The sequence below is a fragment of the Petaurus breviceps genome, unplaced genomic scaffold (genome assembly GCF_028583685.1).
Source record: "Petaurus breviceps papuanus isolate PSGF00001 unplaced genomic scaffold, PetGlider_PUasm1.0 490, whole genome shotgun sequence".
In the NCBI taxonomy this organism is placed as follows: Eukaryota; Metazoa; Chordata; class Mammalia; order Diprotodontia; family Petauridae; genus Petaurus; species Petaurus breviceps.
Window position 1 is genome coordinate 14,069,297 of NW_027186352.1, and position 10,623 is coordinate 14,079,919.

General features: G+C 39.5%; 1 protein-coding gene across 2 annotated transcripts in view; it reads right to left on the bottom strand.

Annotated features, from left to right (window-relative positions):
* Window positions 1-3,296: 3,296 nt before the first annotated feature.
* A1CF (APOBEC1 complementation factor) overlaps window positions 3,297-10,623 on the bottom strand; it is a 117,446-nt gene continuing 110,119 nt past the window's right edge. For both annotated transcript variants that reach the window (XM_069101808.1, XM_069101809.1), the window contains exon 12: window positions 3,297-10,053. In XM_069101808.1, coding sequence (XP_068957909.1) covers window positions 9,902-10,053 — 152 coding nt within the window. In that variant the 3' untranslated portion in view covers window positions 3,297-9,901. The remainder of the gene's footprint in view (window positions 10,054-10,623) is intronic.

The window sequence follows — 10,623 nt, forward strand, 5'->3', positions numbered from 1 at the left end:
ATTGGTGTGATTTGGTCCTGAAGAGTCAGACACGACTGAATGACTGAACAATTGTAGATAGTCATGTAGACTTGTTTCACACCAGAACCATGGGTTGTGTTTTCTGGATATAAGCATGAAGACAGGGAGGAAAATTCTCTGGCTTACAAAATGCTAGGTTCTTCATGTATGTCTAGTTGATCTCATATCTACATAATACAGTTAGCCTAAGCTTAGCTGGTAACTTGGGTGAACTACAGTGATGGCATTCTCCTTGTGAATTGTAGGTGTCTGATACTGCTATTTACAGGTAAATATACACACATACATGTATACATATATATGCATCTCATTGGTTACGACTTTTGGCAAGGGAAAGTGCACTTCAATTTCCATAAATATAGAAAGATTGTCACACAACTTGGAGTTCATATAAGGGAGATAGTTTAACAAATATTTTCATGTGCTTACATCCTTAACATGGAACTGCCATGCCAAAATGAACTATTACTTTTCAAAAATACAAATGTAAACATAAGCACACTTATGTAATTGCTTACTATTCTTCTTTGTTGTGACCTTTAGTTAAAAGTTTGTCTATGATCGAAGTCTATATATGCAATACTGACTTTCAAAAGTACATTTTGATAAACTCAAACAAATCTTTGGATCTCAATAATTTGTTTCCACATGTGTTTTCTTTTTCTGCACTCACTCCCCCCCCCCCCGAAACCTAGATCTAGACTTGAAAGAGATGTAATGAAACATTGGTCCAACTAGTTCATTTTACAGATAAAGAAATGGATGCCCAGGGGAATTAAGGATGATGGGAATCACTGTATATATTTATAAGATCCCTTGAGGGTAGAGGCTACATCTTGGTGTCTCAGCTCTTTTCCTCTCCCTCTTAGGGTTTAGCATCATATTAATCCCCTGCCAGTAAGTACTTGGTGAATAAAAACAGTGAGCTGAGCTACTTGGGGAAATATACTTCCTCCACTAAGGAACTTGGTTTCCTCCCCTAAAGTGAGGAGTCGTGCTGCTTTAAGCCTCATGTCTTGTCTACGTTGTAAACAAAGTCTCTGCTCAAGTTGATCAACTGGGGAGTGTCCAGTGGAGAGTCACCAGGTTGGTCCAGCACCTCAAAATTCTGCCATGTGAAGAGAGATTGAAACAAGTGGGGATGTCGTAGCCATGGGGTGCTTGGGTTTAAATGGAGGTAACTCCAGGATAGCAAGAATCACAGCATAGTAGCAAAGAGACCTTTATTGAATAGAGGTAGGTTCACATTTTCAGCCTCAAGGGGAATTCCTTAGAGACCCTGTGAAACAGCAGCCTGCCTGTAGGGGAATCTTCTCCAACACTGAGGCTGTCCGGAGGTAGAATTAGAGTAATCTCTGATGCACAGAGTGCTTCTGGGTATGCAAACTAAATAGTCCTGGGGAGCCTCTAGGCAGTCATAGAAGGGGGAGTTCTCCTGGCCAGAGGTCCAGCTACCGCTACTACCTGACTGAGCAGACCTAGCACATTATTCTGTTTCCCAGGCTCATGCGACCATCACTTTTTTTTTTTGGAAAGGAAGGAAAATAAATCCTTTTGTTCCCTTTATCTGTAAGCTTAAAAACTTCTGCAAATTCCCTGTCTCCCACAGATGTTTATCCTGGAAAAGAGAAGACTTAATGTGGACCATTGGTCTAGAGCTGGGAGGGATATCAGAGATCATCTGGTTCAAGCACCTTCATTTTTCAGTTGAGGAAGTTGGTCAGGGCCTCAGATATCTGAAAGATTGACCTATGGAAGAGGGTTTACACTATTTCTGCTTGGTCCAAGAGGGAAGAACAAGAAGCAAGGGATGGAGATGAGAAAGGACCAATTTAGATGCGATATTAGGGAGAACTTCTTAAGCATTAATCTCTTCCCAAGGGGAATGTTCCCAATCTGTCTCCAAGGGGAATGGGCTGCCGTGGGAGGGTCTAGATTCCTCCTCATGGGAAACCTCTATACACAGTCTGCTTGTTGGAGGTTTTGTTGAAGGATTTCCTCTTCAGATCTTAACTGGACTTCTTGGTTTCAGACATCTCTAGAACTCTTCTAAGCCTTGAGATTTTGTGAAGTTCTCACCACAAAGTATTGTAATCAGAAAAAAGCACAATGTGCCAGGTAAATCTGTCTCCAGTGACCAAAATGTTCTTTCCTTTCAAAAAAAATTTTTTTTTTTCTAAGTAATGAGGTAGAGTATTTCTGGGTAGAGATTTGTAGAATCCATTAAAAAAAGTCCCTTAGAAATATTTTCTTCCACTAGATGGCAGACTTAAAATTTCATGAATAAACATCATGAATGGGAAACCAAAGGCTTCACTATTGTGAGCCTCTTCAGTTATCCCTTCCACATCATGACTTTTCCCATTGTGGTTTTTATGTGTGGAAGGTCAACATAAGAAATTAAACAAGAACTTTTGGGGGAGTTTTGTGGAAGCTGCAGATGTCATGTGAAGGCCAGCAGATGACAGAGCAAAAGTTTAGAAATTCAGAAATGCATCAAGTGTATGTATAGTATTATATAATAGCAACCCAAATTTTACAGTAAGGTACTGTAAACTCCCCATAAAAGCAAAAGAAAAAATCAGACTTCTTCTCTGCTACAAAGGGAAGGTCAAAACATTTTATGTGGATTTTCCAGATCATGGGAGCACCATAGCCCTCCTCCCTGGGATGTAGGAGGGATAACTCGTTACTTCTTGAAAAAGTTAGATTCTGAGGAGCTATTTATTTATGTGCACTTTGTCTCATTAAGGTTGCCTTATATTGTGATATCAACTTTTTGATTGCAGGGACTGTCTTGCTTTTGTTGGGCAAAGTAAGTGCTTAATAAATGCTTCTTGTTCATTTAATCATTTAAATCCCATCTTTCTAGCTATCTTTCTATCTCTAGTTATCATTTATTCATATTTATAATCCATACCCTCCCTTCCTCTCTCTCTCTCTCTCTCTCTCTCTCTCTCTCTCTCTCTCTCTCTCTCTCTCTTTTTCCCTATCCTCTCTCCCCTCTCTCTCTCTCTCTGTCTCTCTCTCTCTGTCTCTCTCTGTCTCTGTCTCTCTCCAGGTTAGTTTCTTCATGAAAATGTAAATTCCTTGAGGATAGAGTCTATTTGATTTTTGAATTTGTAATCCACTCCCCCAATTTAGCACAGTGACTGGCACCTGGTAGGTATTTCATTAGTGATTGTTGAATGGCTGATTGGCTTCCCCCTCAAAAAGAACTATAATTTCTCTCCTGGCTTAAATGGTGAACCTAACAGGAAAGAACAAACACAGAGTTCAGAGGTTAATTTGGATGTTTAATAATGCCTTATAAGTCAATTAACAGCATCTGATCAATCTAGAATTATATAACATCTTACAATACTTGGTAGTTCATGGTTCCATTTGATTGACTATTCGAAGGCGCTCACTATGTTTATTCCAAACCAATGATTATTTCCTCAAACATGTAGATGATGTAATTTTGACTCACTCCATTCTGGGAGTTTACAGTGAAAATGCTATACAAATATTATATGAAAAGGACAAAACAAGTGCTTCACACACACTCTTAATACTGTTTTATGTCTATTTGGTTTTGTTGCCCAGTGAAAGAACCTCCTCATGTGAATAATAGAACAATAATGCTAACACAGAATAACAACATGGGACTCATGCAAGAAATGTGTTTGTCCAACTGCACAGTTTTTTTTTTAAGCAATTGGGGTTAAGTAACTTGCTCAAGGTTACACGGCCAGTTATTTCTGGGGGTGGTGCTGAGTGTCTGAGCCCGGGATTCGATCTCCAGGTCGTCCCAACACTGGAACCGATGCTATTACTCGCTGAGCTAACTGGCCGCCCCAAACTGCACAGTTTTTTAAAGTGGAATGGGGTCTGAAGTGATTGTTTTGGGCAATATTGCCATTAGTAATATAGCCTTCCTCCAAAAGGGAGAGTTTGACAGAGAGAGAGACAACCAGAATCAAATTAAATACCAGTCGTTGAATAGAATATTTAGGTTTCTGATCCTGATGATTTGCTTTAAATAGCCTTCCCTTCAGTCTGCAAATGCAAAAGTTCTCCAGGAATTGAAGAAGTAAATGCCAAGTGTCTGAGCAAAATTCATGTTTGTGAGGAAATCTAAAAATAGCAAAGAGTATTTTCATTCATTTCTTTGCCCTTAACACAGAGTAGTTCTGCTTTGTGAACTGCATCCTGGATTCTCCTGCCCAGGAATGCACTTGTGAAATTAAAAGGATAATGAGTCTAGTGATTTCAGACTGATAAGAAACTCGAGTCTCCACTAATGTATATACTTAGGCAATTCTGGAATCTGTGTTTGACTTGAAAATCATTATTTAAAAGTATTTCCCTATTTTGTAACTTGACTCTTTCTTGTTTAGTCATTTATTTGGTATTTCTCCCCACCCCATCAAAATACTCGGAAGATTGTTTTTACATGAGAAAAAAGAAAATTCAGCATTGAATTAATCTAAATTAGCCAACCCAGACAAACTGGGGGTTTGAAACAGAAAAAATGCTTGGAAAAGAACAAATTTCCCATTTGAAGCCTAAAGTATACCTGTTAAAAACATATTTCCCCAAATTTTAAAAACTCTTGGCTACTGATGGGTTGAAATTTAGTGTAACTATATATATATATATTTTAAAAATGGCTGATGATGCAGAAAGAAAGTTGCCTCAAAGAGAATATTCAGGGTGGCTAGGTGGCGCAGTGGCTAGAGTACCAACCCTGAAGTCAGGAGGACCTGAGTTCAAATCCAGACTCAGACACTTAACACTTACTAGCCATGTGACCTTGGGCAAGTCACTTAACCCCAATTGCCCTCCCTTCCCCTCTCCAAAAAAAAGCAAAAAAAAAAGAGAGAATATTCACTGGACAACAGGTGTTTCTGTAACTTCCAAGAGAAGAAACAGTGTCTAATGCTTACTATGTTTTTTTACAATAGTAGTGGGAGAAGGCGGAAAAGGAGAAAGTATTTTTTTAAAGTATTTTATGTAGTAGTGCTCAGAATCCTTCCTCCTCCATCCTACCTGCCCCCATCTCTGATATTTTTATTTTAAAGTTTGGGAGAGACTGGAATTTATGTTCATATCTAGAGTGGAAAAGGTCCAATATGATGGACCACAATGGAAATAAAGTGAAGGCAACTGTGTGTTTGCCAGCCTGTTGTTTGAGAAAGATATGGGAGGGAAGGGAAGAGGGGTGGAGAGAGGGAAAAGGAGGAGGGAGGGAGGGAGGGAGGGAGGGAGGGAGAGAGAGAGAGAGAGAGAGAGAGAGAGAGAGAGAGAGAGAGAGAGACAGAGAGAGTTACTTTGTAAAGTGATTTAAGGGTGTGCTTGGAAAGTTCCCTCTTCTTTGGCCTCAGTTTCCTCATATTACAGCTGAGGGAGGTATATTGAATGAGGTCCTGTCCAACCTCAGATTTATGGTACTGCCAGTCATCAGAACTGTAACAAGGGCTAGGAAAGCAGGCACTTGTTTTAGGTGCACAAAGATGAGCGGCATAGATAGTCATATCTGTTCTATTCTCTGCATCACTCTAAAAAGCAATAATGAAGGCTGAAGTGGAGAATTTAATAAACACGTTGTTTCTATTTCTTATCTTCCCTATATAACCTCAGGGAATCATGGTGATGCTAATATATAGACTGAAATGTCCATGAGTTTACTTCCTCTAATAATATACTCTATAATAATAACAACTCTAGTTAAGTATTATACAAAGAAGGCTACCAGCTGTACATTAACCACAAACATTCTATTTTCTTTCTAATTGCTACTAGAAAAAGTTGGCTATTTTAATCTAACACATTTCTGAGAAAAATAATATCATTCTGCATTCATATTGCTTTTTTGGCTTCATTTTGTTTCTTATATTGTGTGATTAACTGCAATGAGATAAAAGCAGGATTTATTATCATAAAATCCTATTTCTGTAATGATTTTATATTTCTGATCTACTTTTCATCTAAGGAGGACAAAACACAGACATCATTTCACTTCTATGATTATGTATTCGGGATATTTAGGGCATCTTCTTGATGCTTTTAGAGTAAAGCTAAATCTCAGGCCAGATCTTCAAAAATCAGTTCCACAAGACCCAAAGTTGGATATTACCATCTATGGCTGGTTATTGCAGTTATAGATGAGCATTAGTTGTTCACATCCCACAAAATACTGAGCATGTTGTGAGGGAATTTCATTCACTTGTTTACAAAGTCTCAAGGCCTCCAAGCCTTAAAATTGTGATCACAGGGTTCATTAATAAGTGTGAAATGGAGGACTAATTATTTCTCCAATATGTATTTACAATATAAAAAAGTGTATTTACAAAATCTAAAAAAATGACAAGTCTCTTTTTAGGTTTATTTTTAGTATTCCCCTTATCTGTTAATTACCATACATATATGGGGCTAAGAAGTTTAGGTAATAGGATTAGAAGAGGTCTTTAGAAAGTTGTCTTTAAGACAATTCCATAACTAGGCAAACTGGAATACAAGCTATAGAAAAGAAAAATTTCACTTTATATTAACAACTGTGTGACCTTCCTTCAAGAAATTTAAGTATTCACTTTTGCTTTAAAACTAGGTTAACCAGGGGGCATGGGCAAGCCATCTTGATGGCTCTGCATGGAAGCCAAGGCCAAGGATAGGTATTGGCTTTCAACAGGCCCTAACACTACTTAAAAGGCTCCCAAATATCAAAGAAATGACAAAGAAATTCCAACTTTTAGAGTACATCTCTAACCCAACAAATGACTCAGTGCAGAATACTCTTGTCCCCAGTTGAATAACTGGGGACTCAATACTCCAAATAGAATTATAAAATGGAATTAGTTAAAAGCCTAGTGACATTTAATATAAAGTGAAATTTAGTTGGATAGTGCTTTGGTAAAAGGCTGAACTGTGGGCTGGGAAGAACATGGGGCTGATTTTTCTGAACAGAGGTAACTTCCTGGTCACTTTCTGGGTGCCTTGCTAATGAAATCATTAGCTAAGTATCAAGATATTTGGGATAACATTGAAGTAGGAGTGGGCTGATCATCCAAGAGGGTGATTTGATGTTTGAAGTCAATGCTTTCCTTCCTGTAATAACCGGGGAAAGACAAGACAATCCAACAAGGTCAGGACCATGGAAAGCTAATTGGGACAATGATAGTGTAGGCTGGACTGCCTCCTTCACACTTACAGAATGGAATTTACATTGGCTGTTTCCTATTCCCCACATATTCTGTATTTTTTCTTAATGTTTGAATGTCAAAACCTCCTCTAATGATTCTGTGCTTATGACATTGCTGTTCTGACTGGGGGGGTGGGTGGAGTTGTCTTTTTCCTTTTTTTTTTAAACTGGGTGACCTTGGACAAATCATTTACATTTTCTGAGCCTTAGTTTCTTTCTTTACAAAATGAGGATTGGAATAGATATCCTCAGTTATCTCTCATAGCTTTAAATCTGTAATTTTATGTTTTATTAAGAAAATATTTTTTTGTGTCTTGGCCCAATGATAAATTTTCCCTCCCTAAGAAATATTTCTCAATTTCAGTCTCTTGTCAGCAGAAGTGATAGGAAGATGGGATGCAAGGCTTTCTATTAAGAGGTGAATTATTTTTGTTCCTTGGCTTGGTTTTTTTTTTCACTGTCTTTACATTACAGTCAGGACATGTGATTTCACTGGTAAAGAATACCCCTGGGTGAGGAAATACCCTTTCCCAATGCCAGTCAGTACATTCTTTTTAACTTAAAGTCTTATTGAGTTGCCCAGAGCACTGAGAATCCTGACTTTCTCAGGGTTCCCAGTGCCTTGAACAGTACTTGGCACATAGTAGGTATTTAACAAAAATGTTTTCCAGATTGGATTGGATTGGTTGAAAAGACTGAATTATGAACTCAAGGACACAGGATTTGCACTGAAAGGAAAATGGAGCCAAATTGGAGTCCCATTTCCCAGAGGATTGGAAGCAAAATGTGTTCAGCGAGAAAAAGCCAAAAGGAGCAACAGAGAGGTGGAACACTTTGGGGCTTTTAAGGCACAAGCTGCCAGGCGGTTCTAACAGTGTTTTTACTGCTGTGTTAGGCAGTGCATGGGGGCTGATGGGGACAAGGTCAACCTTGGTCTGCTTTGGGATCCCATCATCCCTTTCGGGATCTGACATCATTTTCAGCCAGTCTTTTGATTTGTGTCTTATAAATGTTTATGGGGGCCCAGGGATTTCTGAATGGGAATTTGAGTATGTTTTATTGATTTTCCATTAATGAAACTAGAAGGGGGGGGCCTCATCCAGGAAATAGGTGTCTGAGTGGGCCCAAAGCTCATAGGCTGTTTGATCTGTTTCACAAACCAACATTCTGGCGAATGTGGGGTTGGGGTATCTTGTCTTCATCTTCCAGCTCCCCTGCTCCCCATCAGTGTATCTGAGGGACAGGGTGTGTGCTCTACTTTTTGGAATAGTGGTAGGGAACCCAGCCTCTGGAGAAATAGGTTGTGATTGTTGGGATGATGGGGAAGAAAGCTTTCCTGGGGAAGCAACAAGAAAAAAATAAGTGATTTGGCAAAGTGGTTTGATGTTTGTGGGAACAGGGAGAAAGCTAAGACACTGAGCTCTCACGTTCGTTGTTATACAGGTAGATTTGAAAGAAGAGCCAGGGACAAACCCAAGAGAACTTGAAGGTCCATATGATCCAGAAAAAAAGGAATAGCTCCTTTCTCTGTCTTCCTGCTGTGAAGGCACATTTTTCATCCAGTTCTCTGAAGCTGGTAATTCAATTCAATTCAGGAGACATGAATTGATCTTCAAACATGACGAATGGAGTATTGGCCTTGAAATAGGAATATCTGAGTTCAAATTTCACCTCTGCCACTAGAAGTGAAAAAGTAGTTTAATCTGAGTCTCAGGCAACTTTCTTAGACTATAAATTATAAAGGAGTCACTATTTACCTCACTGGAGGGATTTATCACTCCAGGATTTCCCATACCAATTAAACAGTAAGTCTGATGTGTCAGCCTCTGTACAGGGAATTGTATTATGAGCAGGGAGACGCAAAGATGAAAAAAAAAGATAGATTCTTCTCTTGAGGAGCTTATAATTTGTCAAGAAAGACTAGGTCAGAAACTTTAGGGGCAAAATGGGATCTCACTCTACTTCCTGATATATTGGGCCTAATCAAAATGAATTCAAAAGCAATATACCTGGGAGTCTATTGGAACTAATTTGAAAATGGAGTTAATAGTCCAGAAGTTGAACCATTCTATGTATACCAGTGGGGCCACAGACTGCCTTTAATGCCTTTATGGAAGATTTGGAGAGGTCCTGAGTTTACTAGAAAAGTATTTGTCTTACAGAGATAGAATGAAAGGATCCAACAGTGGTTACTAGGGAAATCTCTCCTGGCCTTTAACTATGCCAGACCTGTAAACAGAGCCCAGGGTCAAGATGGGGATCTTCTGGAGAGGGACTAGGGAATATTAGTCCTCTTGGACTTTGCAGGTTAGAGTTTAGTCTGAGCTGCTGGTCACCCTTTGTGGTCCCTCACCTTTATAAATGAGTCAGCCCATGATTCCTACTGGCTGAAATATCTGACTCCAGTCTACACTTTCCTTTGTAAACATACCAAGCGGACACCTAAGGTCTCCAATAATATAACATATCTCCTGGGATCAAAGTTGCTTCCCTTTCACAGTAGAAAATGGACTCATAACCATTTGATTTAATTTTGGAAAATTTGCTAAAACAAACCCAATTGATGAGTAAGAAAGTTTAGGAAATGGATTACTTCAAAATTATGTAGAAAAATTAGGAGAGTTAGGGAGGTTTTGTCTACATTGAGCTTTGTGCCTCTTGTTTTTAAATAAAAAGAAAACATACAAAAGCCAGTCCTTAAAAGGCCCCATATCCATCCCCACGAGCAGCCACAGCAAAGGCAGGGTAGGCTTCATATGCGGCATACGCTGCCAAGTCTTGGCCCAGGGTCACAGCTTGTTTCAGCTGGGCTGCAGTCACAGTGGCCGCTGCATTGGCGATGGCATAGCCTACAGAGGGTTGCAAAGGAAACACAATTTAGAAGGCCTGTCTCTCAACTTTCTGATCCACTTAGTTGTTAGACCTGAGCTCAAGGGCTATCTCTGATGCATCCTGGCTGGGTGACCCTGGGCTGAGCCTCAGTGCCCCAACCTGTACTTCCAGTGTCCTCCCCTGGAGTTCCTGAGACCATTGCAAAAAAAAAATACCTGGCAGTCTAGGCCCAAAGTTCTAGTCACTCTACCTTAATTTCAGCTTTGTTTAGAATATCTATATGTTAATTTTAGATCTGCTTCTTAAATATCATATAGGCTAGAGTGGAGGCTCTAAAATTAATTCCAGCTCAAAGTCTATAACCCAATAAACATACTCTGAAAAGGAACTGAGAGCCCATCTATCCACCCCCATTTTACAGAAGGGGAAACTGAGTCCCAAAGAGATGAAGTGATACCCAGGGTCTCTTCCTACTCTAGCCCATCCTCTTCTCCCTCCCTCCCTCCCTCCCTCCCTCCCTTCCATCCTTCCTTCCGCCCAACCTACCGTCCTTCCTTCCTTCCTTCCTTCCTTCCTTCCTTCCTTCC